This window comes from Saccopteryx leptura, chromosome 2, assembly GCF_036850995.1.
Source record: "Saccopteryx leptura isolate mSacLep1 chromosome 2, mSacLep1_pri_phased_curated, whole genome shotgun sequence".
NCBI lineage: Eukaryota > Metazoa > Chordata > Mammalia > Chiroptera > Emballonuridae > Saccopteryx > Saccopteryx leptura.
This window is the reverse complement of record NC_089504.1, coordinates 185,729,484-185,753,887: the sequence shown is the minus strand read 5'-3', so window position 1 is coordinate 185,753,887 and position 24,404 is coordinate 185,729,484. Positions and strand designations below refer to the sequence as shown.

General features: G+C 46.4%; 3 protein-coding genes across 9 annotated transcripts in view; all 3 read left to right on the top strand.

The window, feature by feature from the left end:
- The window catches only part of PAN2 (poly(A) specific ribonuclease subunit PAN2), a 31,349-nt gene extending 27,951 nt beyond the window's left edge, over window positions 1-3,398 (top strand). For all 3 annotated transcript variants that reach the window (XM_066369776.1, XM_066369775.1, XM_066369777.1), the window contains 6 exons: window positions 382-539; window positions 639-782; window positions 911-1,090; window positions 1,767-1,860; window positions 2,136-2,333; window positions 2,688-3,398. In XM_066369776.1, the coding sequence (XP_066225873.1) occupies window positions 382-539; window positions 639-782; window positions 911-1,090; window positions 1,767-1,860; window positions 2,136-2,333; window positions 2,688-2,722 (809 nt within the window). In that variant the 3' untranslated portion in view covers window positions 2,723-3,398. The remainder of the gene's footprint in view (window positions 1-381; window positions 540-638; window positions 783-910; window positions 1,091-1,766; window positions 1,861-2,135; window positions 2,334-2,687) is intronic.
- Window positions 3,399-4,950: 1,552 nt separating this feature from the next.
- CNPY2 (canopy FGF signaling regulator 2) lies at window positions 4,951-9,602 on the top strand. 4 transcript variants are annotated; one of them, XM_066369773.1, is made up of 6 exons: window positions 4,951-5,146; window positions 5,987-6,099; window positions 6,249-6,364; window positions 7,225-7,428; window positions 7,586-7,682; window positions 8,641-9,602. In XM_066369773.1, the coding sequence occupies exons 2-6, from the start codon at window positions 6,012-6,014 to the stop codon at window positions 8,682-8,684; spliced, it is 549 nt and encodes a 182-aa protein (XP_066225870.1). In that variant the 5' UTR covers window positions 4,951-5,146; window positions 5,987-6,011; the 3' UTR covers window positions 8,685-9,602. The 4 variants fall into 4 exon arrangements, with proteins under 4 accessions (XP_066225870.1, XP_066225868.1, XP_066225867.1 ...); XM_066369771.1 differs by having other exon boundaries at window positions 4,951-5,150; XM_066369770.1 differs by lacking the exon at window positions 4,951-5,146 and adding an exon at window positions 5,157-5,407.
- Window positions 9,603-17,887: 8,285 nt separating this feature from the next.
- CS (citrate synthase) overlaps window positions 17,888-24,404 on the top strand; it is a 43,803-nt gene continuing 37,286 nt past the window's right edge. For both annotated transcript variants that reach the window (XM_066369791.1, XM_066369790.1), the window contains exon 1: window positions 17,888-18,112. In XM_066369791.1, the coding sequence (XP_066225888.1) occupies window positions 18,071-18,112 (42 nt within the window). In that variant the 5' untranslated portion in view covers window positions 17,888-18,070. The remainder of the gene's footprint in view (window positions 18,113-24,404) is intronic.

Here is a 24,404-nt window from a genome sequence, read left to right as displayed (position 1 = left end):
ATTGCCTGGCAACCCAGTTATAGTATTTCAGTGCCTGAGGCAAGGCCATGGAGCCATTCTCAGTGCCATGGAGCCATTCGCAGTGCCTGGAGCCAACTTGCTCCAACTGAGCAGTGGCTATGGGAGGGGAAGAAAGAGGAGGGGAAGGGGTAGAGAAGTAGATGGTCACTTCTGTGTGCCCTGACCAAGAATCGAACCCATGACGCCCATATGTCGGGCCAATGCTCTACTGCTGAGCCAACTGGCCAGGGCCCTCATATGCTTTAATTATTGAGGGATCACAGTGTATACCTGGTCTCTGGTTAGCTACCCTGCTGGGTTTCCCTCTTCTCCGTCACTTCTCTGTTCCCAGCAATGTGTCTTTTGGATTCTCCCTTCCAGTCAAGAACCCTATTGAGGCAAGTGTCCTGCTGGCTGAAGCCTCACTAGCACGGAAGCAGCGGAAAACACATACTACCTTTATTCCGCTGATGCTGAATGAGATGCCACAGGTTGGGGACCTGGTGGGCTTGGACGCTGAGTTTGTCACCCTTAATGAGGTAACTGACATCTAAAGTGTCGGGTGTTGGAACAGAACACTGGGGATATTAGGAGTTATAAGCATTTCTTTGATTTTCTTATTGACTCTTCTTATGTAGGAGGAAGCAGAGTTGCGCAGTGATGGCACCAAGTCTACCATCAAACCAAGCCAGATGTCAGTAGCTAGGATTACCTGTGTTCGGGGCCAGGGACCCAATGAGGGTATCCCTTTCATTGATGACTACATCTCTACCCAGGAGCAGGTATAAGGATATGGAAGTGCAAGTAAGAGACCCTGTACTTATGTACAGTGATCTAGAACCCAGGGAAGAATGGTAGGGGTAGATTGTACCTTGCTTCCTGGGAGACTTGTCCTTTTCTCTATTCGTAGGTGGTGGATTACTTGACTCAGTACTCAGGGATAAAGCCAGGAGATCTCGATGCCAAGATTTCCTCTAAGCACCTCACAACTCTCAAGTCTACTTACTTAAAGCTTCGTTTTCTCATAGACATTGGAGTCAAGTTTGTGGGTCATGGTCTGCAGAAGGACTTCCGGGTCATCAACCTCATGGTTCGGGCAGAGTTTTTTTTCTTTCTTTTCTTTTTTTTTTTTTGTGAAAGAGACAGACAGGAAGGAAGGGAGAGAGATGAGAAGCATCAGCTTGTAGTTGTGCATTTTTAACTGTTCATTGGTTGCTTTGCATACATGCTATATTAGGTGGCTCCAGCCGAGCCGGTGACCCCTTGCTCAAGCCAGTGAACTTGGGCTTAATCCATTTACCTTAGGCTTCAAGCCAGCAACCACGGGGTCATGTCTATGATCCCATGCTCAAGCTAGTGACCCCATACTCAAACTGGTGAGCCTGCACTCAAGCCAGTGACTTCGGGGTTTGAACCTGGGACCTCAGTATCCCAGGTCAACACTCTATCCCAGGGGTCCCCAGACTTTTTACACAGGGGGCCAGTTCACTGTCCCTCAGGCCGTTGGAAGGCCGCCACATACAGTATTCCTCTCATTGACCACCAATGAAAGAGGTGCCCCTTCCAGTAGTGCGGTGGGGGCCAGATAAATGGCCTCAGGGGGCTGCAGTTTGGGGACGCCTGCTCTATCCACTGCACCACCACCAGTTAGGCCAAGCAGGGCTTAAGTCTTCTTGGGGTGTGGGCCCCTCAGGGTGTACATTATGCTTTTGGAGGATAATTATGGATCCCCTACCTTCAGCCTCCCATTTTTTTATACCTGCCAGGTACCCAAGGACCAAGTTCTTGACACTGTCTATCTGTTTCACATGCCACGAAAACGAATGATTTCCCTGCGATTCCTTGCTTGGTACTTTCTCGGTGAGTTCCTCTGCCTTGAAGGGACTTGTGCTCATTAAGAGCAGAAAAAAGCATTAGAGGGGCAAAGGGGAGTAGGGAGGACCCTCAGTTACTGGTGAAGTTATTAATGGATTTAATTAGCTTCAGTATCCCTTTTGTGCATCAGGGATGGTGTTTGGTTTCTTCCTTTCAGGGCAATCAGGATTTTTGTTGTTTTGGGGAAGTTGGGGCTATGAGTAGGGGACATGTACCTTACTTTGCTAGGTCCCAAGTTATTCTACTTCTACTTCCCCCAGACCTGAAGATTCAAGGAGAGACCCATGACAGTATTGAGGATGCTCGCACAGCCCTTCAGCTCTACCGAAAGTATCTGGAGCTAAGCAAAAACGGCACTGAGCCCGAGTCCTTCCACAAAGTGCTCAAGGGTCTGTACGAGAAGGGCCGAAAAATGGACTGGAAGGTGCCTGAGCCTGAGGGCCAGACAAGTCCCAAGAGTAAGGCCTGGGATGGGACAAAGGAAACTGGACTGGGTGGGTTTTGATTGTATAGGTGAAGATTATACCCACCATAATGATGATGATGTTGTTAACAACAGTTAACCATCCCTACTTTATATTTGCAAAGCACTTAATGTTTACAAAGCACTTAATTCTCCTAGCAATCCATGAAATAGATGCTGTTATTGAAACTCTCCATTGGTCCTAACGTACTCTTGCCTAATTCTAAAATGTTTGGGGCAGGTCCATGCCCTCTTTTTTCTTTTTTCTTGCATTTTTCCTAAGAAGAATCTCGGGTGCTCTTTCTCCACTCACCCTAAGAGTCAATGTTCTTGGTTTTGTCTTTGACAGATGCAGCTGTTTTTCCCTCGGTGCTGGCGCTCTGACCTCACCCTCTCCCAATGAACTACTGCCTCTCCCTTCAGTGTTCTGTGGCCCCAGAACTGGGAGATGGCTTCCTAAGTTGTCTATACCCTGTCTACTTCCTGCATTGAACCTGCTCAGGGTTTACAGATGGTGCTATTCTTAGAACTGGAACGCAGCAGAATTGTTGCAAAGCATCTAGCAGCCAGATTCCTTTTTCATCCTTTGGTGAAACAGTGGAACAGCAGCACAGTCTAGAATTGACCCAGATTATAAATACTGGGTATGTTTAATAAATATCCTGGGTGATTAATATTCAGGCAAAGAAGATCCTGGAACCAAAACTTTCAGTTCCTAATTGGCTAAGGACTGAAGCACTGGACAGTGACAGGAGACAATAGTAGTTCAATACTTAGTTCTAGTCTATGATGTTTAACGGATGCCAGGAAGTCAGCATGCAATCAGTGGCCCTAGCAAACCACTGTTGCCAACACCATCATTGCCAAAAGGGTCTTTAGGTCCCAGACAAAGCTTGGCTGCTGGCTTCACTCCTGCTGACAGCTGAGAAGCATCTGTCTTCCATCCACTCCACGTTCCTCTCCCAAGTTTTGTTTTCTTGCTATTTTTAAAGTTTTGTTTTAAACTGCATGTTTTATAAAATAAAAACAAAAATGTTATTGACTATCATCTCTCATTGGAGATCTGTGAGTGTCTGGTTCTCTTTTTGGTCTTCCTCTCCTTTGTGTTGGCTTTATGTTACAATTGGGGAAATCTAAGGCTTTTAAATTTTCATCTAAAAATAAAGATAAAACTCTGTGGAGTCCAAAGTTAAGGATATTGGACGAGTGACTGACCAGGCAGTGGCACAGTGGATAAAGAGTAAGCCTAGGAGGCCCTGGCCGGTTGGCTCAGCGGTAGAGCGTCGGCCTAGCGTGCGGAGGACCCGGGTTCGATTCCCGGCCAGGGCACATAGGAGAAGCGCCCATTTGCTTCTCCACCCCCTCCGCCGCGCTTTCCTCTCTGTCTCTCTCTTCCCCTCCCGCAGCCGAGGCTCCATTGGAGCAAAGATGGCCCGGGCGCTGGGGATGGCTCTGTGGCCTCTGCCTCAGGCGCTAGAGTGGCTCTGGTCGCAATATGGCGACGCCCAGGATGGGCAGAGCATCGCCCCCTGGGGCGCAGAGCACCGCCCCTGGTGGGCGTGCCGGGTGGATCCCGGTCGGGTGCATGCGGGAGTCTGTCTGACTGTCTCTCCCTGTTTCCAGCTTCAGAAAAAATGAAAAAAAAAAAAAAAAAAAAAAAAAAAAAAAAAAAGAGTAAGCCTAGGATACAGAGGACCCACATTCGAAACCCCAAAGTCACTGCTTGAGCAAAGACAGGCTTATCCGTGTTGAGCATGGTGGCTCACCAGCCTGAGCACAGGGTCACCAGCTTGAGCATGGATGGGATCATAGACATGACCCGATGGTTGCTGGCTTGAGCCCAAGGTTGCTGGTTTGAGCACGGGTCACTGGTTCTGCTGTTGGGCTCCCCTCCCCCACCCCAGTCAAGGCACATATGAGAAAGCAATCAATGAACAACTAAGGTGCTTCTCATCTCTCCCCATTCCTGTCTCTCTTGCTAAAAAAAGGAATGTATGTGTGTGTGTGTGTGTGTGTGGTTATCTCTTTTCTGGACAATGCTGTGGCTGCCTTACTAGGTCAGGGATTTTTTGTTTTGTTTTGTTTTTCCTACAGGGACAGAGAGAGAGGGATAGATAGGAACGGAGAGAGATGAGAAGCAACAATCATCAGTTTTTCGTTGCGACACCTTAGTTGTTCATTGATTGCTTTCTCATATGTGCCTTGACCATGGGCCTTCAGCAGACCGAGTGACCCCTTGCTCGAGCCAGCGACCTTGGGTTCAAGCTGGTAGGCTTTTGCTCAAACCAGATGAACCCGCGCTCAAGCTGGCAACCTTGGGGTCTTGAACCTGGGTCCTCCGCATCTCAGTCCGACGCTCTATCCACTGCGCCACCACCTGGTCAGGTTCAGGTTGAGTTTTTTAAAACTTATGGTAGGGTATACCCGTTAACTGGAGAAGGGGAGTGTGGAAGTTGACAAAGCTACAGGTCCCAAGGTATTTTACAGTCTGTAGCTACAGGATTTGTGTGGTGTTGCAGGGCTTCCTGGGAGATGTAGTTTCCTGTTTATTGAAACTTGGGCTTCTTATTGGCTATCAGCGCACCTTTGTGTTTGAAGGTCCTAGCCCACTTTGATACACTCGCGTCTGACCGCCTCCATGTACCTGTGCAGGACTTGTCCTTGCTTCAGGCCACTCCTATTTTTCCGGCTGACCCAGACCCCTACTGGTCACGTGGAGCTGCTCGCCACGCAAGTCTGGGTCCTTCTGTGATACACCGGGGTCCTCGCCGCCTGGGAGTCGTGCCTAAACTGCCTGTTCGCGCGAGAGTAGGTGGGCAGGTTTGGGGTCCGGCTCTTGGTGTGGGGCTTGCACTTCAGTGAACCGGGGCCCTGCTTAGTCGCCTACTTAGGGTGCGGGGAGCTCTTCAGGCGATTGCCGGGGCACCCTGGGTCTGAGAAGCGCCGGAGCGCTCTGGAGAGACCGGGACAGCCCCGCTGCCCCACAGCCAGGTGCTGGGATTGAAAACTGGAGTGAGAGACAGACTGCCTTCCAGCACCTGGGTCACGGCTGCGGCCCTGGGAGAAGAGGTGGGACGCAGACGAGTGGCGCTGAGAGGTCGGGGATGGACTGGAGCGAAAGCGATGGTGGGGTCCTTAGAAAGGGGGCTGGTCCGCGGGAAATAATTTATAGGCTGGAAGTGATGATGCATTGATCTTCGGTGCTGGGTCCAACTAGGTCCTAGTTATAGAGTGTGCTCCTCGGAACAGCCACTTCGCTGCCTCCTGGCCTGAATCAGCTTCTCTCCTTGCTGGCAGCTCCTCTGTGCTTCTCGTCCTCGCTTCATCGTCCGTTTCTATTCCTTAGCTGCTACACAGCCCGGTGAGCCCTAGGTAGAAGACGTTCAAGTAGTACTAATATCTGGGGCCTCACTTCTCGACGTAGTGTCCAGGGCTGGGCTGAGTCCCAAGACCTGAGCTCGCGCTCTGACCCACCACCCGGGGGAATCCGGGTCCTCAAGCCCGAAACAGAGGAGCTCCTTTGTATCCCGTCCATTTCCTGGAAAGTAGAACCAGAGTCACACTGAGGCTTTGTAGGCCTTGGGATGAGAAATGGGGGCAGTGGAACCGGATTCTCATACTTAATGCTTTATTCCAACCCAAACCCAGGTGGAGCAACCCCATTACGTTAAAGATGAAAGGCTGGGATTGGCTGGCCCTGCTTCTAGGGGCCCTGCTGGGAACTGCCTGGGCTCGGAGGAGCCAGGATCTACACTGTGGAGGTAAAGACACAAAAAGAAGAGGGAGGAAGGAGGGTGGGGAGTGCAAAGCCTTGGGAGGACAGGAGATCCAAAGCCTGGATAAGAATGAATGGAAACCCCTGGGATGATTCCTTTTTCCCTTACCCCCAACTTCTTTCCCCCTGCACCAGCTTGCAGGGCTCTGGTGGATGAACTAGAGTGGGAAATTGCCCAGGTGGATCCCAAGAAGACCATTCAGATGGGCTCTTTCCGAATTAATCCAGATGGCAGCCAGTCAGTGGTGGAGGTAACATACTGTTTCCCCAAATAAAGTAGCTCACTCTGACTTTGAATGAGGACTCAACTAATTAAGAAGGAGCTTGGTTTAATAAAAATGAAGAAAACACTGACCCAGAGAGCTATCTAAAAGATAATGCTGTCTTCATGTGGAAGAAGCTGAAGACTTATATATGCACTTGCTTCTTGGCTTCAAACCTCGATGCTTTGTTTCTGCTTTAGAAGTTGTCAGTAGACAGAGAACCTTGATCAGCCCCCTTCTCCACATCCTTAATCCATGTGACTCTTGTTTTCACCATGGCAAATACAGTATTCACACAAACATTCATTCAAAAAAGAAATAGAAGTTCTTATCCGTATATTTAAGAAATTTATTTTAGTTGAAAACAACACATATAACAAAGTTGTACGTAGTGAACAATAAATAAAATGTAAATGTTGTAATGCTTGTGAAATGATTTAATAGTTGTTATCCTCAAAGCCTAAACTACCTTTCTAGTGCTCTATTGAGGGCAGGTTTCAGTCTCATTTTAATACAAAAAAAAAAAAGCATTACTTTACATCCATAAAAATTAAGGGAATTCAAAGGAAAAGAACACATAGTTGACTAGGATTAATCAAAGAGGTCTCTATATAATTTGGACCTAATGTCACCTGTTTTATTTCTTGGGATTATATAAGGAGGTAAAATAAAACCATATACAGTATTTGAAAGCACTTTGGAACTACACAAATAAACCATACTATTTTTAAATAGGGCAGGCTTTTTAGAATAGGTTGGTTGAGCTAGATTTGGAAGGAAAAGTAAGGATGTAAATTACTAATGTACAGAGGTAGAAGAGTGTGACCCAAGGCTGAGGACATTTCTAGGTGCCTTATGCTCGCTCAGAGGCCCACCTCACAGAGCTGCTAGAAGAGGTATGTGACCGGATGAAGGAGTATGGGGAACAGATTGACCCTTCTACCCACCGCAAGAATTATGTACGTGTAGTGAGCCGGAATGGAGAATCCAGTGAACTAGACCTACAGGGCATCCGAATTGACTCAGACATCAGCGGCACACTCAAGTTTGTGGTGAGCTTTGGGATTGGGTAGCTGGTTCTTAGAAATTAGGGGAGTTATTGGAAAGCCCAAGTAGAAAGTTGGGTTAATATTTTTGTTCTCCTTCTGGAGTCAGAGGCAAGAGTCCTCTTGCTGCCTTCTCTCACCGGTTTCTCCCTTGGGTTGGCAGTGTGAGAGCATTGTGGAGGAATATGAGGATGAACTCATTGAATTCTTTTCCCGAGAGGCTGACAATGTTAAAGACAAACTTTGTAGTAAGAGAACAGGTAAGATACTATCACTTTATCTTCTGTCCTCATAGTTCTGTAGAATCTGGCACATTCTCTAGCATGTCCTCCCCATCCCTAGTCCTCTGATATTAGTCAAGAATTAGCTTCCATTACCCATAGCATAGGCACTTGGGTTGTTCCTATCCATTCTCTTCCTGTCAGCTTTCAGAATGTATGGCTCCCTCATCTGAGGTGCAGGTGAGAGGATAATGGGAATGTTTTGTCATTTAAAAGCCTATGCTTGCCTGACCAGGCAGTGGCACAGTGGATAGAGCGTCGGACTGGGATGTGGAGGACATCAGGTTTGAGACCCCGAGGTCGCCAGCTTGAGTGTGGGCTCATCTGGTTTGAGCAAAGCTCATCAGCTTGAGCCCAAGGTCGCTGGCTTGAGTAAGGGGTCACTTGGCCTGCTGTAGCTCCATAGCCAAGGCACATATGAGAAAGCAATCAATGAACAACTAAGATGCCGCAATGAAGAGATGCTTCTCATCTCTCTCCCTTCTTGTCTGTCCCTAGCTGTCCCTCTGTCTCTACCACAAAAAATAATAATAAAAATAAATTAAAATATAAAAAAAGCCTATGCTTGCATGACCAGGTGGTGGTACAACGGATAGAGTGTCAACCTGGGATGCTAAGGACCCAGGTTTGAAACTCCAAGGTCACCAGCTTAAGCATGGGGTCCCTGGCTCAGGTGGAGCCCCCTGGTCAAGACACATAAGATAATTAATTGATGAATAACTGAAGTGTTGCAACTGTTAGTTGATGCTTCTCATCTCTCTCCCTGCCTGCCTGTTTCTGTCTTTCTGTCTCCCTATCTTAATAATAATAATAAGTGTATGTTCTGAAAAATGGTGGTTAGTATGTGTATCAGTTTGATTTGGGGTATTTTCTTAATAGTGGCATATATCAGTATAAGAGTGGTATTTTACTTCAAACTGTTATGTGCTGTTTGCAGATCTGTGTGACCATGCCCTGCACATATCGCATGATGAGCTGTGAACCATGGGAGCAGCCCAGACTGACGAGCTTGATGGATCACCCCCAGGAGGGGAAAAGGTGGCAATGCCATTTATATTATGTTTTTACTGAAATGAACTGAAAAAATAAGAAAGCAAAAGTATGAACTCTGTTGTCTTTTCATGCCCAGAATTGGTCCTTACATTAGGTTTGAAGATAGGGGCTTCCAGGTAGGAGAGAAAAAGGAAGGGAAGGAGGAGCTTTGGGAATGGTATAGCATGAAGGTAGGAGAAGCCTGAAGTTTTCATTCATTTTTTTAGAGGAGCCATCTGAGACTCCTGCTGCACTCACAAACTAGATAAGCATTTATTCAGTGCCTCCTCAATACAACATGTTTAAGTGTGGAGAGAAGAGGATCCTCTATACATACGTGTATGGTACTATAAGGTTCTAAAAATTACGTGTATTCACACTGATGAAATATAAAGTAAGACAGAGCTTAGTCTCAAAGGAAATAATGGACATGTTTTATTCTTCCCTCCCTGCCATTCTAGATGGAGGGATCAGCAAAAGCATACAGGAAGGGGAAAATGGATGTGATCAACTCAGCTGAAAAGTAAGGGCTTTATCAGATAGAAAGAAATTAGGTAAGGAATGTTATTTAATGAAAGGCCTTATTTAATGGCCTAAGTTTTTAGATTTGATGCCAACAGCAACACTAAAGCATACCTTTTTCATCTCCAGCACAAGCTATTGTCAATCTAGTCTATAAGTCTGTACTTTCTGTATGTAGAGATTCTGTACTGGGACATAGGGGTGAAAACAAAGGATACTTTTTTGAGGAACTCTTTAAATACCCTGATTCTGAGGTGCGGCTGTCTTAGGGTTTACACTGGGACATTTCTGTCCCAGGAATGCCTGAGAGAGAGAACACGTGAATAAATATTCCAAAGACTTTTATCTTTTTTTTAATTAATTTATTTTTTTTACAGAGATAGAGAGTCAGAGAGAGGAATAGACAGACAGGAACAGAGAGAGACGAGAAGCATCAATCATTAGTTTTTCATTGTGCGTTGCGACTCCTTAGTTGTTCATTGATTGCTTTCTCATATGTGCCTTGACTGCGGGCCTTCAGCAAACTGAGTAACCCCTTGCTGGAGCCAGCGACCCTGGGTCCAAGCTGGTGAGCTTTTTTGCTCAAACCAGATGAGCCCACGCTCAAGCTGGCGACCTCGGGGTCTCGAACCTGGGTCCTTTCACATCCCAGTCCAACGCTCTATCCACTGCGCCACCGCCTGGTCAGGCTTCAAAGACTTTTAAATTAACTGTTTGAGAATCCAAAGGGACCTTGGAGTTCATCTAGTTCACCTCTGCCCATTTTACATAAGAAGAAACTAGCCTGACCGGGCGGTGGCTCAGTGGATAGAGCGTCAGTCTGGGATGCGGAGGACCCAGGTTCGAGACCCCGAGGTCGCCAGCTTGAGTGTGGGCTCATCTGGTTTGAGCAAAAGCTCACCAGCTTGGACCCAAGGTCGCTGGCTCCAGCAAGGGGTTACTCAGTCTGCTGAAGGCCCACGGTCAAGGCACATATGAGAAAGCAATCAATGAACAACTAAGGAACCGCAACGAAAAACTGATGATTGATGCTTCTCATCTCTCTCCGCTCCTGTCTGTCTGTCCCTATCTATCCCTCTCTCTGACTCTCTCTCTGTCACTGCAAAAAAATAAAATAAAAATTAAAAAAAAAAAAGAAACTAAGGCCCACCCTGCCCAGGTAGCTGAATTGGTTAGAGCATCATCCCCATACACCAAGGTTGCAGGTTCAATCTCTAGTCAGGCACATATAAGAATCAACCAAGGAGGCCCTGGCCAGGGGGCTCAGTAGATAGGAAGTGGGGCCAGCATGCCAAGGTCACAGTTTTGATCCCCAGTCAGGTCACATGAGAGTCAACCAATAAGTGCACAACTATATGGATCAATGAGTTGATGTTTCTTGCCCTCTCTTTCTCTCAAATCAATGGAAAATTTAAAAAAAAAACCAGCCAACGAATGTATAAGTAAGTGGAATACCAAATTAGTGTTTCTCTCTCTCTTCCCTTTCTCTAAAATAAATTTTTTAAAATAGCCTTAAAAAAGGAAAAAAGAACTACTATATCCCATCAAATCAGTTTTTCAAAGCAACTGTCCTTAACCTTTTTGTCTCTGTAATGAACTTGAATAATGTTAAAATGCTTCCTTACCCCGTGAATATACCCAGGATTCTGTCCATTGCCTGCCTGGTGTCTAAATACTTCTTACTCTTCCATCAGAAAACTTATCAGAATTGTAAGTGAGAGTACTCATATAGGGAACTTAAAACCTTTTTTTAGCAAGAGAGAAAGAGAGGGATAGACAGGGACAGACAGGAAGGGGGAGAAATGGAAAGCATCAACTCATAGTTATGGCACCTTAGTTGTTCATTGATTGCTTTTCTTTTTTTTGTGGCAGAGACAGAGAGAGGGACAGATAGGGACAGACAGGAAGGGAGAGAGATGAGAAACATCAATTCTTCGTTGCAGTTCCTTAGTTGTTCATTGATTGATTTCTCATATATGCCTTGACGGGGGGGGGGGGGGGGGGGGGGGGGCTACAGCAGACCAAGTGACCCCTTACTCGAGCTAGCGACCTTGGGCTCAAGCTGGTGAGCCCAAGCTCAAACCAGATGAGCCTGCACTCAAGCTGGCAACCTTGGGGTTTCAAACCTGGGTCCTCAACATCCCAGGTTGACGTTCAATCCACTGCGCCACCTCCTGGTCAGGCTAAACTGGAAACTTTTAACTTACAAAAAAAGCAAATCATTCACAAGTTTTTTTTTTTTTTTTGTTTTGTTTTGTTTATATTCATTTTTAGAGAGGAGGGAGAGAGGAAGAGAGAGGAGAGAGATAGAGAGAGAGAAGGGGGGAGGAGCTGGAAGCATCAACTCCCATATGTGCCTTGACCAGGCAAGCCCAGGGTCTTGAACTGGCAACCTCAGCATTTCCAGGTTGAGGTTTTATCCACTGAGCCACCACAGGTCAGGCACAAGTTTTTTTTTTGTTTTTTTTTTTAATTTTTATTTATTTATTCATTTTCGAGAGGAGGGGGAGAGACAGAGGCGGGGGGAGCTGGAAGCATCAACTCCCATATGTGCCTTGACCAGGCAAGCCCAGGGTTTCGAACCGGCGATCTCAGCATTTCTAGGTCGACGCTTTATCCACTGCGCCACCACAGGTCAGGCACAAGTTGTTTTTTTGTTTTGTTTTTTTGTTTTCTAAGGTTTTCAATTTATTCATTTTAGAGAGGAGAGAGAAAGGGGGAGAGAGAGACAGAGAGAGAAGGTGGGGAGGAGCAGGAAGCATCAACTCCCATATGTGCCTTGACCAGGTAAGCCCAGGGTTTTGAACCGGCAACCTCAGCATCTCCAGGTCAATGCTTTATCCACTGCGCCACCACAGGTCAGGCAGGCACAAGTTTTAATAAAATAAATGTAATGCTAATTGATAACAAGTTACTTGTGATGCATCTCACTAATTTGTCAAAGTACAGTTTTTAAGAACTCTCCAGCCCAAGTCTTTGCCATTGGTACACAGGAATGTGTCCTACATAGGAAAGGGTGGACATTATTGTCTTTAACTTGATCCTCAGAAGGTTAGGAGGATATACTTTGCACATCTCTTTTTTTTTTTTTTTTTTTTCATTTTAGAGAGGAGAGGGAGAGACACAGAGAGAGAGGAGAGACAGAGCGAGAGAAGGGGGGAGGAGCTGGAAGCATCAACTCCCATATGTGCCTTGACCAGGCAAGCCCAGGGTTTTGAACCGGCAACCTCAGCATTTCCAGGTCGACGCTTTATCCACTGCGCCACCACAGGTCAGGCCACATCTCTTAATTCATATCACAGATTATTGGATCCACCAGGTATGAGAACAAACATCGGAGACTTTCAGGAGCTTAGATCGTACTTTATTGGCCAAGTTTAACCTGCGCAGGGGCGAACTCCCCAGATGTCCTGAGACACCATACTCACAGGGAGATGCAAATGGGAGTCGCCCCTGGCGCTTACAGCCAGGTCCTTATATATCCTAAGTAAACAAGCATTATACAGAAGCAGATGTGGCAGTTAACTATTCACTAAGGGGTCTGCACCATAGCAACAGGGGCTGGGTTTAGCTTAGTGGTGAATTTCAAACATAAACTTCTGATAAGGGTCTCTGACCAATGGAATGCAAACTTTTTTCCTCCTTTGTGCTGATCTTCTTTGTTCTCAGCCTCAGAGGGGCTCTATCAGCACCTCCCTGTTCTGGCTCCTTCAATAATTCAGTCTCAGCACCCCTTCCTGAATCTAACACAGATTACCACAATGAATCAGTGAATTTATATAAACCCTTCTGGAGGCTCAGCAGAACAAATTATTCTAGCCTGACCAGGTAGTGGTGGTATAATCCCATGCTCAAGCCGGCTATGTCCAGGTTTTGAACCTGGGTCCCCAGAATCCCAGGTTGATGCTCTATCTACTGCACCACTGCTTGGTCAGGCTAGAATTTAAACATTCTCAAAGTGTTAAATGAGATCCAGGTGACTAGGAAAATGTATTATGGGAAAATCTAGTCTTTCAAAAGTAAGTTTCTGGCCCTGGCCGGTTGGCTCAACGATAGAGTGTTGGCCTGGTATGTGGAAGTCCCGGGTTTGATTTTCAGAGCACACAGAAGCAACCATCTGCTTCTTCCCGTCCTCCCCCTCCCCTTCTTTCTCTCTCTCTCTCTTCCTTTCCAGCAGCCATAGCTTGATTGTTTCAAGTGAGTTGGCCCTGGGTGCCGAGGATGGCTCCATGGCCTCACCTCAGGTGCTAAAATAGCGCAGTTGCCAAGCAATGGAGCAGTGGCCCCAGGTGGGCAGAGCATCAGCCCCAGACAGAGGTTGCCAGGTAGGTCCCTGTTGGGTCGCATGCCAGAGTCTGACCCTCTGCCTCACTAACTCTCACTTGATAAAAAAAAAGTTTCAGCCCTAGCCAGATAGCTAGGTTGGTTGGAGCATTGGCCCAAAGCACAAAGGTTGATCCCCAGTCAGGGCACATACAAGAGCAGATATTTCTGTCTCTCACTCTCTCCCTTCCTCTTTCTAAAATCAATAAAATAAAACACTAAGTTTCAGAGGATTTTTTTTAACTTTTTTTATTTATTTATTTTATTTATCCATTTTTAGAGAGGAGAGAGAGAGACAGGGAGAGAGAAGGGGGGAGGAGCTGGAAGCATCAACTCCCATATGTACCTTGACCAGGCAAGCCCAGGGTTTCAAACCGGCAACCTCACATTTCCAGGTCAACGCTTTATCCACTGTGCCACCACAGGTCAGGCTCAGAGGATTTTTTGTTGTTAAAAAGGATTCAGCCCTGGTCAGATAGCTTGGTTGGTTCAAATGTCATCCCGGAATGCAAAGGTTGCAGGTTCAATCCCCACTCAGGGCACATACAGGAACAGATCAATGTTTCTGTCTGTTTCTATTTCTCCCTCTAAGATCAATCAAAAAACATTTTTAAAGGGTTCAGAACAGGGACATGATACAGAATGGGATGAATCGGCCCTGAGGGGTTAGCTAAGTCTGTTAAGAGCAGGGGTCCCCAAACTACGGCCTGCGCATACAGCCCCCTGAGGCCATTTATCCGGCCCCCCGCCGCACTTCCGGAAGGGGCACCTCTTTCATTGGTGGTCAGTGAGAGGAGCATAGTTCCCATTGAAATACTGGTCAGTTTGTTGATTTAAATTTACTTGTTCTTTATTTTAAATATTGTATTTGTTCTCGTTTTGTTTTTTTTACTTTAAAATAAGATATGTGCAGTGTGCATAGGGATTTGTTCATAGTTTTTTTTATAGTCTGGCCCTCCAACGGTCTGAGGGACAGTGAACTGGCCCCCTGTGTAAAGGTTTGGGGACCCCTGGTTAAGAGCATAGTCCTGAAACAAGGTTGCAAATTCAATGCCTGTGAGGGCACATACGGGAAGCAACCAATGAATTGCACAACTGTATGAAACAACAAATGAATGCTTCCCTTCTCCCCCTCCTCTCTCTCCTTTTCTTGCTCTGTCTTTTTAAAAATGAATAAAAACCCTGCCTCAATATGACTTAAATAGTTAAGATACAGCTTTTGGAGCCTGATCTGTGGGGGCTGTAAGGCTGGTGGTTGTGGCCATGCAGATTCACATTGAATTAAGGCAGACAGTAAAGGAACTGTGGAGCCAGAAAATGGTGACCCATACCAACTTATTGGAAGCTCGTAAAGACAGTCAAGCCATAAAAAGAATGGGGAAAAAGGAAAACCTGCTTTCTGCAGTGGAGGACTAGGGATCAGGAAACAAAAGACCTAGCCTAGGTGGTAGCGCTATCTGCTCTAATCTCCCCTGAGGGGAAGCACTTAAATCCTTACAATAGTGCTGCCCTGTGCTCAAGCACTAATTGCACAAAGGGATTGCAGCCAGTAAACCAGAGCTGTCTTCCCCATGGGCACAGTGGCAAGAATATTGACCTAGAATACTGAGGTCACCGGTTTGAAACCCCAGGCTTGCCGGTCAAGGCACAAATGAGAAGCAACTATAAGTTGATGCTCTCTCTCCACTCACCTTTCTCTCTCTAAAATCAATAAATAAAATCTTTTATAACATTTAAAAGAAAAAGATACAGCTTATGGAGTGAAACCAACCTAAGTGAATTCTGGCAATGCCAACTGCAAGCTATGGCCCAGAACAGGATACTTTATTTAAACCTCAGTTTCCTCCTCTGTAGAGATATTAATATTACTTACATTCCTTTGAGTTGTGAGGACTAATTAAGCAAATTCATTACCACATTTAGATAGTATCTGGAAATAGTATTAAATACATTTTAGCTATTACCCCTTAAATACAGGAGTTTGGTTTATTGATGTAGATTGTTTAAGTTTAAGCCCTGGCTGGGTTAGTTCAGTTGGTTACAGTGCCGTCCTGATACGCCAAGGCTGTGGGTTTGAATCCCAGTCAGGGCAGATACAAGAATCAACCAATGAATGGATAAATAAATGGAACAACAAAAAGATGTTTCTCTCTAAAACAGCGGTTCTCAACCTGTGGGTCACGACCCAGGCAGGGGTCAAACGACCAAAACACAGGGGTCACCTAAAGCCATCGGAAATACATACAGGTTGAGAACCGCTGCTCTAAAATCAATTTTTAAAAAAAGTTGAGGCTGCATTCTCCCACTTATCCCTGGCCACCAGAGGGCACCAGTGCCTTTGTCTATTTTAAAAGAGGCCCTCCCAAGGTCAAAATGACCTCAGTGCTCTCTGCCTTCTTTCCCTTGCCCCCACCGGTTCTCAGGCTCCTCACTGTATTTGGGCCTAGAACTCACTTGGCTATTTTATCTATTCCAATCTTTTCCCCTTAACTTTCTTCCCACGTCCCCAGGTCCTGTCCACTTGCAGAAAAAGACTAAGCCAGCTAGTTCCTGAAAGATACCATTTGTTTCCTGGGCTTTCCCATTGGCCTTAGAGCAGTAAATGTCAGGACTGAACAACTTCATAGTCCTTATGACACTAGGCTCCAGGAAACTGTGTCAAAGGGCTTAGAGCATTACTGTTCCCCATCTTCCCTCCAATCACTAGAGTGCCAAAATATCTTACCCTATGGCCACTCAGTAATTACCCCTTTTGGCAGTCTCCTAGTGAAAATGCCTTCTGTCTCTAGGGGTACTGGAGGTCAGTCCTCTTGGTCTGCTGGCTAGTCTCTGTGGATAATTAACCAGAGAGGAGAAGCCAGGTTAGACTATTCTAGGGTCAGGAGGAAATCCTCTGCGAGATGCTAAATTGGGATTATTGATCAGCGGAGATTTGAAATCACCGATGAGGTAGCGGAGGTCACTGCTTCTCTGGGCACTGTTTGGCTTCCCTTTATGAAGTTCTTTCCTAGCACCTATATATATGATCCCCAGCCCAGAGGAGCATTGGTTGGTAGGTATGAAGCTGGGTACAAGGAAACTTGGCAAAATAAAATGATTGTTTTCTTTCTTTTTCCAAGTCCAAGCTATAAATTAGGTTCTTTATAAACTAGGTCTATCTAAACCTAGTTTAGATGATACTGAGACCTCTGAAATTTGTTACTGCTTTGTGAAGAGATAAGAGGACTGTTTGCTTGGGGCTTAGGTTTGTAGATAAGATTCCCTGGTCCTTGAGTCAGTTCCCTTCTGCCTTTGGGTCAATGACAATGATAGACTTCTGGAGGTAGAAACTCCTGAGGTCTTGTCTGACCAAAGTTAGTCAAGAATGGTGTGGAAGATCACTTTAGGGCCATGGTTCATTTAATGGTCTGGGTAGGGGGGCGGGGGGAGCACAGGATAAGTGTACAGATAGCCAAGTAGAAGAAGGGGTCTAGAGGCCCTATGGGAGTGATGTGACAAAAAGGGAGGGTGCCTGATGCCTGATTTTGGATGAGGGTTTGGTTTGCAGCTCCTGATCTTACGGCTAGAAGTGGAATGCGCTGGCTGTAGAAGATTAACGTTACTGGAGTAGCCGTGAGACTAATGCCCAGGACCGACAGGTTCTTTTGGCCTGTGCTGGAAGCCTCCCTATTAAGGGGGCATTTGTATCTTGGGTTTTGGGGCACTAAACACTGACTGACAGCCCACAAAGAGCACTGAATATTCAGGCTCCTGCCTTTGCTTTCCTTCTCCACCTATTGGGACCGTTAGAATCTATGATAGCATGGCCTCTGCTTACCTCAAAAGATCTCCACCAAGCAGCTAACTCTGGAACCATAGCCTGTGTCCACATTATGTCACCTCTATGGCCTTTAAGTCATCGACCAAAGACATTCAAGAAAGCACAGCAAGGGGATAGGAGGAACGGGTACTGATCGGTTGCCGTGATAATAAGGGATTGGCTTTCGAGGACCTTCAAAGGTTGAAGTCCTTGAGGCTTTTTCTCTAATAGTCACCTAATAACTAACCCCAAATATGTCATGGACAAGGAAAGGGCCTTAAAATAAAAGTTAACTGAGTTCTCAGGCACATACTTAGCCACCTTCAAACTCCTCCTCTCACTCCCGCCCGGATCCACCCTGAATTAGCCTAATCCGGCGGCCCAATCCTCCCCGCTACAACAGCTGTCAACAGCGCAGGTCCCGCCTCCCTCTACACCAGACCAATGGCCGAGGCCGGATCGAGTTCCCCGAGAGGGGGGGCGAAAGCGAGTTCCGGGCAGTAGGCGGGGCCTCGCTGAGGACCCCGGACTGGGCGCCGCAGCCGGTTTGTCTACCCTTTCCCTCCGTCGCCTCCTTTCAACCTTGTTCACCCGTCAGCGCGGCGTCTGGTGCAGCTGGGGAGGCTCCGGTTCCTGCCGCAGCACTCTCTCCCCTTCCTTCCTCCCCACCAGATTCCTGAGTCTTCCCACCATGGCTTTACTCACTGCGGCCGCCCGGCTCATTGGAGCCAAGGTGAGCAAATGAAGGAGGGAGCGCGCGGCCCCAGGGTGGGGTTGAAGTACCGGGGTCTCCCTCCCCTACCCGTACGCACCCCAGCGCGCCTTAAAGGGGCCCTGCCTTTGGCTGGCCGCCAGGCTTGCCTGGCGTTCCCGGGGCCATATGTTACTCTGGCCTTCCGGCCCCTAGGGGAGAAGTGGGCGCTGCTCGCCCCCGCAGGAGGTGTTGGACGCTTAGAGAGGCTGGACGTGCTGTCCATGCAGATATTTATGTCGGAAGAGGGAGATGCGCGGTCCTGGAAGAAGGAGCCGCCAGTGGAGAACACAGGTGTTATGTTTCATCAGAGTTGGGGAGAAAGCCGGTTTGGAGGAGGGGGTAGGGATGTGTTCGTTCTACGTGGGCCAGAGCTGGACCGGTGGTTAATTTCGGCTTCTGTTTTGTAGGGAGGGTCTTGTCAGTTCCAGACTGCCTGTTTCTAATTCTCCACCCGTAATTTAAGCCTTTAGTGACAAAGCCCTAGCACTTTTTGCTAGAGGAATGGGACTCGGGTCCTCTTTGTCCTTGGAACTCTTGCACTTACTTTTTATATACGAAGGCTTGAGTGGGGTGGAGCGCCTGTGTTCAACATGCGTGATTATCACATATGATTGGAGAAAGAACCAGAAGGACTGTTCTTCCAGACAGATCATTAAGTGAAGATACTGGGCAGGTTATAGTAATCCCAAGGTCATAGGACCAATCCTACTACTTGATTACCCAGGTTTTGCTATTGCTCTTATGTTATGTCTACTTTACCCAGGAGAAATTCCTCATTTGGAGGGATCCTTTACTTGACTTTTTTTTTTTATTGTATTTTTCCGAATCTGGAAACGGGGAGGCAGTCAGACAGACTCCCGCATGCGCCCGACTGGGATCCACCCGGCATGCCCACCAGGGGGTGATGCTCTGCCCATCTGGGGTGTTGCTCTACCTCAATCAGAGCCATTCTAGCGCCTGAGGCAGAGGCCACAGAGCTATCCTCAGCGCCCGGGTAAACCTTGCTCCAATGGAGCCCTGGCTACAGGAGGGGAAGAGAGAGACAGAGAGGAAGGAGAAGGGGAGGGGTGGAGAAGCAGATGGGCGCTTCTCCTGTGTGCCCTGGCCAGGAATCGAACCCGGGACTCCTGCACGCCAGGCCGGTGCTCTACCACTGAGCCAACAGGCCAGGGCACTTTTGTTGCTTTTTGGATCATAGGAGTATTGTTGCAGTTGATGGTGCTTTCTTTTTTTACTTTTTTAGATTTTAGATTTTATTCATGTTAGAGAGTAGAGGAGAGAGAGAGAGAAGGGGGGAGGAGGAGGAGGAAGTATCAACTCCCATATGTGCCTTGACCAGATAAACTTGGGGTTTTGAACCAGCGACCTTAGTGTTCCAGGTCAACACTATCCACTTTGCCACCACAGGTCAGGCTGATGGTGCTTTCAGTTTCAAATTGCCTGTGGGTAACATGGCCCTTTAAACAAACTGTTGTGCTGGGGAAGTCATAGCCCCTCTAATCCAAGTAGGGATAGTCCCACAAGTGACCTTGACTCCTACAAAGAATATATACTTTCTTTTCTGCAGATTAAAGCTGTCAGCAACTGAAGTTAAAGAAAATGTTAGGATGGATTTGGCTTGCTATGTGTTATCTTGCATGGTTGGCAGATAAGGTGAAGCCTGTAGGATTTGTACTGGGAGGCCACTGACCATTTGGAAGATACTTGACTTGACTGTTGCTTCTCCTCCTGCCAAGGAGCAGCAAAGTAAGGAAGCCTCTTGGGACATGAAGTAGGTTCTAGATAGTGTTTTGGCAGAATAGGGGACACCATAATTAGCTCATTGTAGAGCTGCTAACCTAGACCAGATAGATCAGGGTGGGCCCCTGAGGCCATTTATCCACCCCGCTGCACTTCCAGAAGGGACACCTCTTTCATTGGTGGTCAGTGAGAGGAGCATAGTTCCCATTGAAATACTGGTCAGTTTGTTGATTTAAATTTACTTGTTCCTTATTTTAAATATTGTATTTGTTCCCGTTTTGTTTTTTTTTACTTTAAAATAAGATATGTGCAGTGTGCATAGGGATTTATTCATAGTTTTTTTTATAGTCCGGCCCTCCAACGGTCTGAGGGACAATGAACTGGCCCCCTGTGTAAAAAGTTTGGGGACCCCTGAGATAGATAGTCTAATCCTGCAGTGAATTAGAGTAAAGGCTTTAGAATTTACCTTTTGAATTTATTTGGTGTCTTAAGCCTGGAGGGAAGCTCAAAAAACTTTTGGGGTGACAAGGCTACATAATTGTATTGTTTTTATTTTGTTTACTTTCCTGGTAGAACTGAGGATCCCAAAAGCCTGTAAATAGGAAGCCATCAGAAAAGGCTTTTGACTCTCTTTTTTGTATTGTGTCAGAGACAGAGTCAGAGAGAGGGACAGACAGACAGGAAGCAAGAGAGATGAGAAACATCAATTCTTCTTTGCAGCTCCTTAGTTGTTCATTGATTGATTTCTCATATGTGCCTTGACCATGGGGCTACAGCAGACCGAGTGACCCCCTTGCTCGGGCCAGCAACCTTGGGCTCAAGCTGGTGAGCCTTGCTCAAAGCAGATGAGCCTGCTCTCAAGCTGGTGACTTCGGTGTCTCGAACCTGGGTCCACTGCGCCACCGCCTGGTCAGGTGGCTTTTGACCCTTAAGACTAACTAGCAAAGCCCAGTCGATTCAGGACTGAAAATTTCCTGATATCTAAATAGACCAGGATAACAAGAAGCCTTTCATTTTGTCAGCACTGCAAGTACCTGCCTGAGATTTCCAGATTAGCCTGCAGCATAATTAGTACTCATTTTACCTTTTGCTGTGAAAATCGGCTTTTTTATTCTCTTTTAGAGAGAGGAGGGAGAGAGAAGGGGGAGGAGCAGGAAGCATCAATTCCCATATGTGCCTTGACCGGGCAAGTCCAGAGTTTCAAACCTGTGACCTCAGCATTTCAGGTCGATGCTTTGTCCACTGTGCCACCACAGGTCGGGCGAAAATAGGCTTTGGAAGGCAAAAATAGTCTTCTGACCTGGGAGAACTGACCCCTACCACTTTAATTCTCAAGGTCAGATATAATTTCATTTTTCTTGTTTTTATTTTTCTTTTTAGTGAGAGAGACAAAGGGAGGGACAGACAGGAAAGGAGAGAGATGAGAAGCATCAGTTCCTTCTTGTGGCACTTTTTTATTGCTTTCTCATTTTTGCCTTGACTGGGGGGGGGCCTCCAGCTGAGCCAGCATCCTTTGGGCTCAAGCCAGTGACCCTGCACTCAAGCCGGATGAGCTCATGCTCAAGCTAGTGACCTCTGGGTCTCGAACCTGGGTCCTCCATGTCCCAGGCCAACGCTCTATCCACTGTGCCACCGCCTGGTCAGGTTCACCTTTCTGTGGAGAGATTTTTTTTTTAACCTTGCTAGGAGACACAAATATTAGTCATTCTATTGTTTCACTCTACTCATGGCCATGTAATTTAATGAACACCTGAGTTGGAGAGCTAAACTAATTCAGAGCCTTGAGACTAATTTCTTATTCATCCTAAAGAATTCATCCTACCCAGTGGGATTAGTAGTAGTTTAGCCTTGTGATGTAAGTACTCTCTTTTCATTGGTGATCTGGGTTTGGGTTTGGGCTGGGAATTGGATTAGGGCTACCAATTTACTTCTGTACTCGCAACATCAATGTGATTTAACCCAATGGTCTCCAACCCCCCCGGGCCGTGGACTGGTGCTGGTCTGTGGGCCATTTGGTACCAATCTGCAGAGAAAGAATAAATAACTTACATTATTTCCGTTTTATTTATATTTAAGTCTGAACAATGTTTTATTTTTTTAAAATGACCAGATTCCCTCTGTTACATCCGTCGAAGACTCACTCTTAATGCTTGTCTCGGTCACGTGATACATTTATCTGTCCCACCCTAAAGGCCAGTCCGTGAAAATATTTTCTGACATTAAACCGGTCCATGGCCCAAAAAAGGTTTGGGGTCCACTGACTTAACCAACCCTAGTTATTTCCTTTACTTTGCCTCTTCAAGCTAGGCTATTTGATAACTTTGAGTAAATCAATCCAAAGGTGTTTCTATATTATTTCTAGACTTTTTCAGGACTTAGTACCGATGATTCCTTACTACAGATCCGCACCACTGCATAACTTTTATGTGAATCCTAATCTGAAATTGAGTTCAACAAAAGTGAGTCAGTTTTCACTTAAAGCCCCAAACTTTAATTTTTTAAATTAATTTATTTATTTTTTAAAAATTTTTTGAGAGAGAGAGAAAGGGACTGACAGACGAACAGACAGAAACATTAATTGGGGATCTAAACGGCAACCTTTGCATATGGAACGATGCTCTAACACAGTGGTCGGGCAAACTCATTAGTCAACAGTGCCAAATATCAACAGTACAACGATTGAAATTTTTTTTTTTACAGGGACAGAGAGAGAGTCAGAGAGAGGGATACATAGGGACAGACAGATAGGAACGGAGAGAAATGGAAAGCATCAATCATCAGTTTTTCATTGTGACACCTTAGTTGTTCATTGATTGCTTTCTCATATGTGCCTTGACCACGGGCCTTCAGCAGACCAAGTAACCCCTTGCTCGAGCCAGTGACCTTAGGTCCAAGCTGGTGAGCTTTGCTCAAACCAGACGAGCCAGCGCTCAAGCTGGCGACCTCGGGGTCTTGAACCTGGGTCCTTCCGCATCCCAGTCCGACGCTCTATCCACTGTGCCACCGCCTGGTCAGGCTGAAATTTCTTTTGAGAGCCAAATTTTTTAAACTTAAACTAGGTAGGTACATTCCTTATCAAGGTAGTGCCCACACGTGGTATTTTGTGGAAGAGCCACACTCAAGGGGCCAAAGAGCTGCATATGGCTTGTGAGCCACAGTTTGCCAAGCATGGCTCTAATCAATCAACCTATCTATCTGTCCAGGGCAAAGCCCAAAACATTTCATTTTTTTTAGAGGAGGGGAGACAGAGACAGACTCCTGCATATGCCTCACCCAAATCCACCCAAGCAAGTCCCCTGCAGGACAGGGATGCTCTGCCCATCTGGGCCATAATGGCAACCTGCAACGGAGCCACCTTTATTGCCTGAGGAAGTGGCTCCACAGAGCCTTCCCCAGTGCCCTGGGCTAACGCACTCAAACCAATTGGTGTGGAGAGAGAGAAAGAAAAGGTGGAGTGGTGGAGAAGCAGATGGTCGTTTCTTCTGTGAGCCCTGACCAGGAATAGAACCCAGGACATTCACACACCAGGCCAACACTCTATCCACTGAGCAAACTGGTCAAGGCCTCAAAGCCCAAAACTCTTAAAAGCAAGTGCTCAAATCTCTGTGCCTTTACTTTGATTATCAACCTATCCAAAGTAATGGCAGTTACTTGATGCTTACTAGATGGAACAGAGATGAAAAATGGAGAGTAAACCCTTGTCATGTGCTAGTGGTGGGATGAATGCATCTGTTCTTTCTAATGGCTTAAGATTGGTAGCAGGTGAATGCCTGGGTATGGGGAGGCTAGATGAAGTAGATAATCAGAATAAGAAAGGCTGGCATTTCTAGTTCTTAAAATCCAAGTGGGCAGAAGGCAGGAAACCAGACTTGGTTAATTTTTCTAAAAGCACACACTAGTTCCTTCTGCCCTGTTTCAGTGCTTTATGTGATAGATTTGAGTAGGATGTGACATTTAAAACAGGAGTGAGACAACTTTAGCAATAGATCTTTCTTAGTATCTGACTTTGACTGTCTCTTAGTTCTTCCCTCAGCTGCCCAAAATCCTTAGATTCCCATATTTTTTTTTAACAGGTTATCGATTAAAAAGGTCTGTAAGTTCACAGTGGACATCATCACCTAAGGTGCTTATTCAGATTGCACATTTGTGAATCCTACCTTTAGATTCTTATTCAGCAAAGGTAGATTGGTATCTGGAAACTTGTGTTTATTTCCAAGTACCTCAGGTGACTGACGATGCTCAGTGGTCCTTTCTGTTGAGCCACATGCAGGCGCCTTTATTTACCGATCTATATCTCTTTAAAGTGAAAGGAGGGGAGATAGAGACAGACTCCCACATGCACCCCAACCAGGATCCCCCTTGCAACCCTTGTCTGAGGCTGACACTTGAACCAGTCAAGCCACTGGCTACAAGAGGGGAAGAGAGAGAGAAGGGGGAGAGGGAGGGGAAAAAAACAAATGGTTGCTTCTCATGTGTGCCTTGACTAGTGATGGAAACCAGGACGACTGCACGCCAGGTCGATGCTCTATTC

Bases quoted from the DNA above. Each gene is read 5' to 3' on its own strand.
- CNPY2 (XM_066369773.1), top strand. From the start codon at position 6,012: ATGAAAGGCTGGGATTGGCTGGCCCTGCTTCTAGGGGCCCTGCTGGGA. The intron at 7,429-7,585 runs GTGAGCTTTGGG...TTGGGTTGGCAG, and splicing joins GCGGCACACTCAAGTTTGTG to TGTGAGAGCATTGTGGAGGA. The intron at 7,683-8,640 runs GTAAGATACTAT...TGCTGTTTGCAG, and splicing joins ACTTTGTAGTAAGAGAACAG to ATCTGTGTGACCATGCCCTG.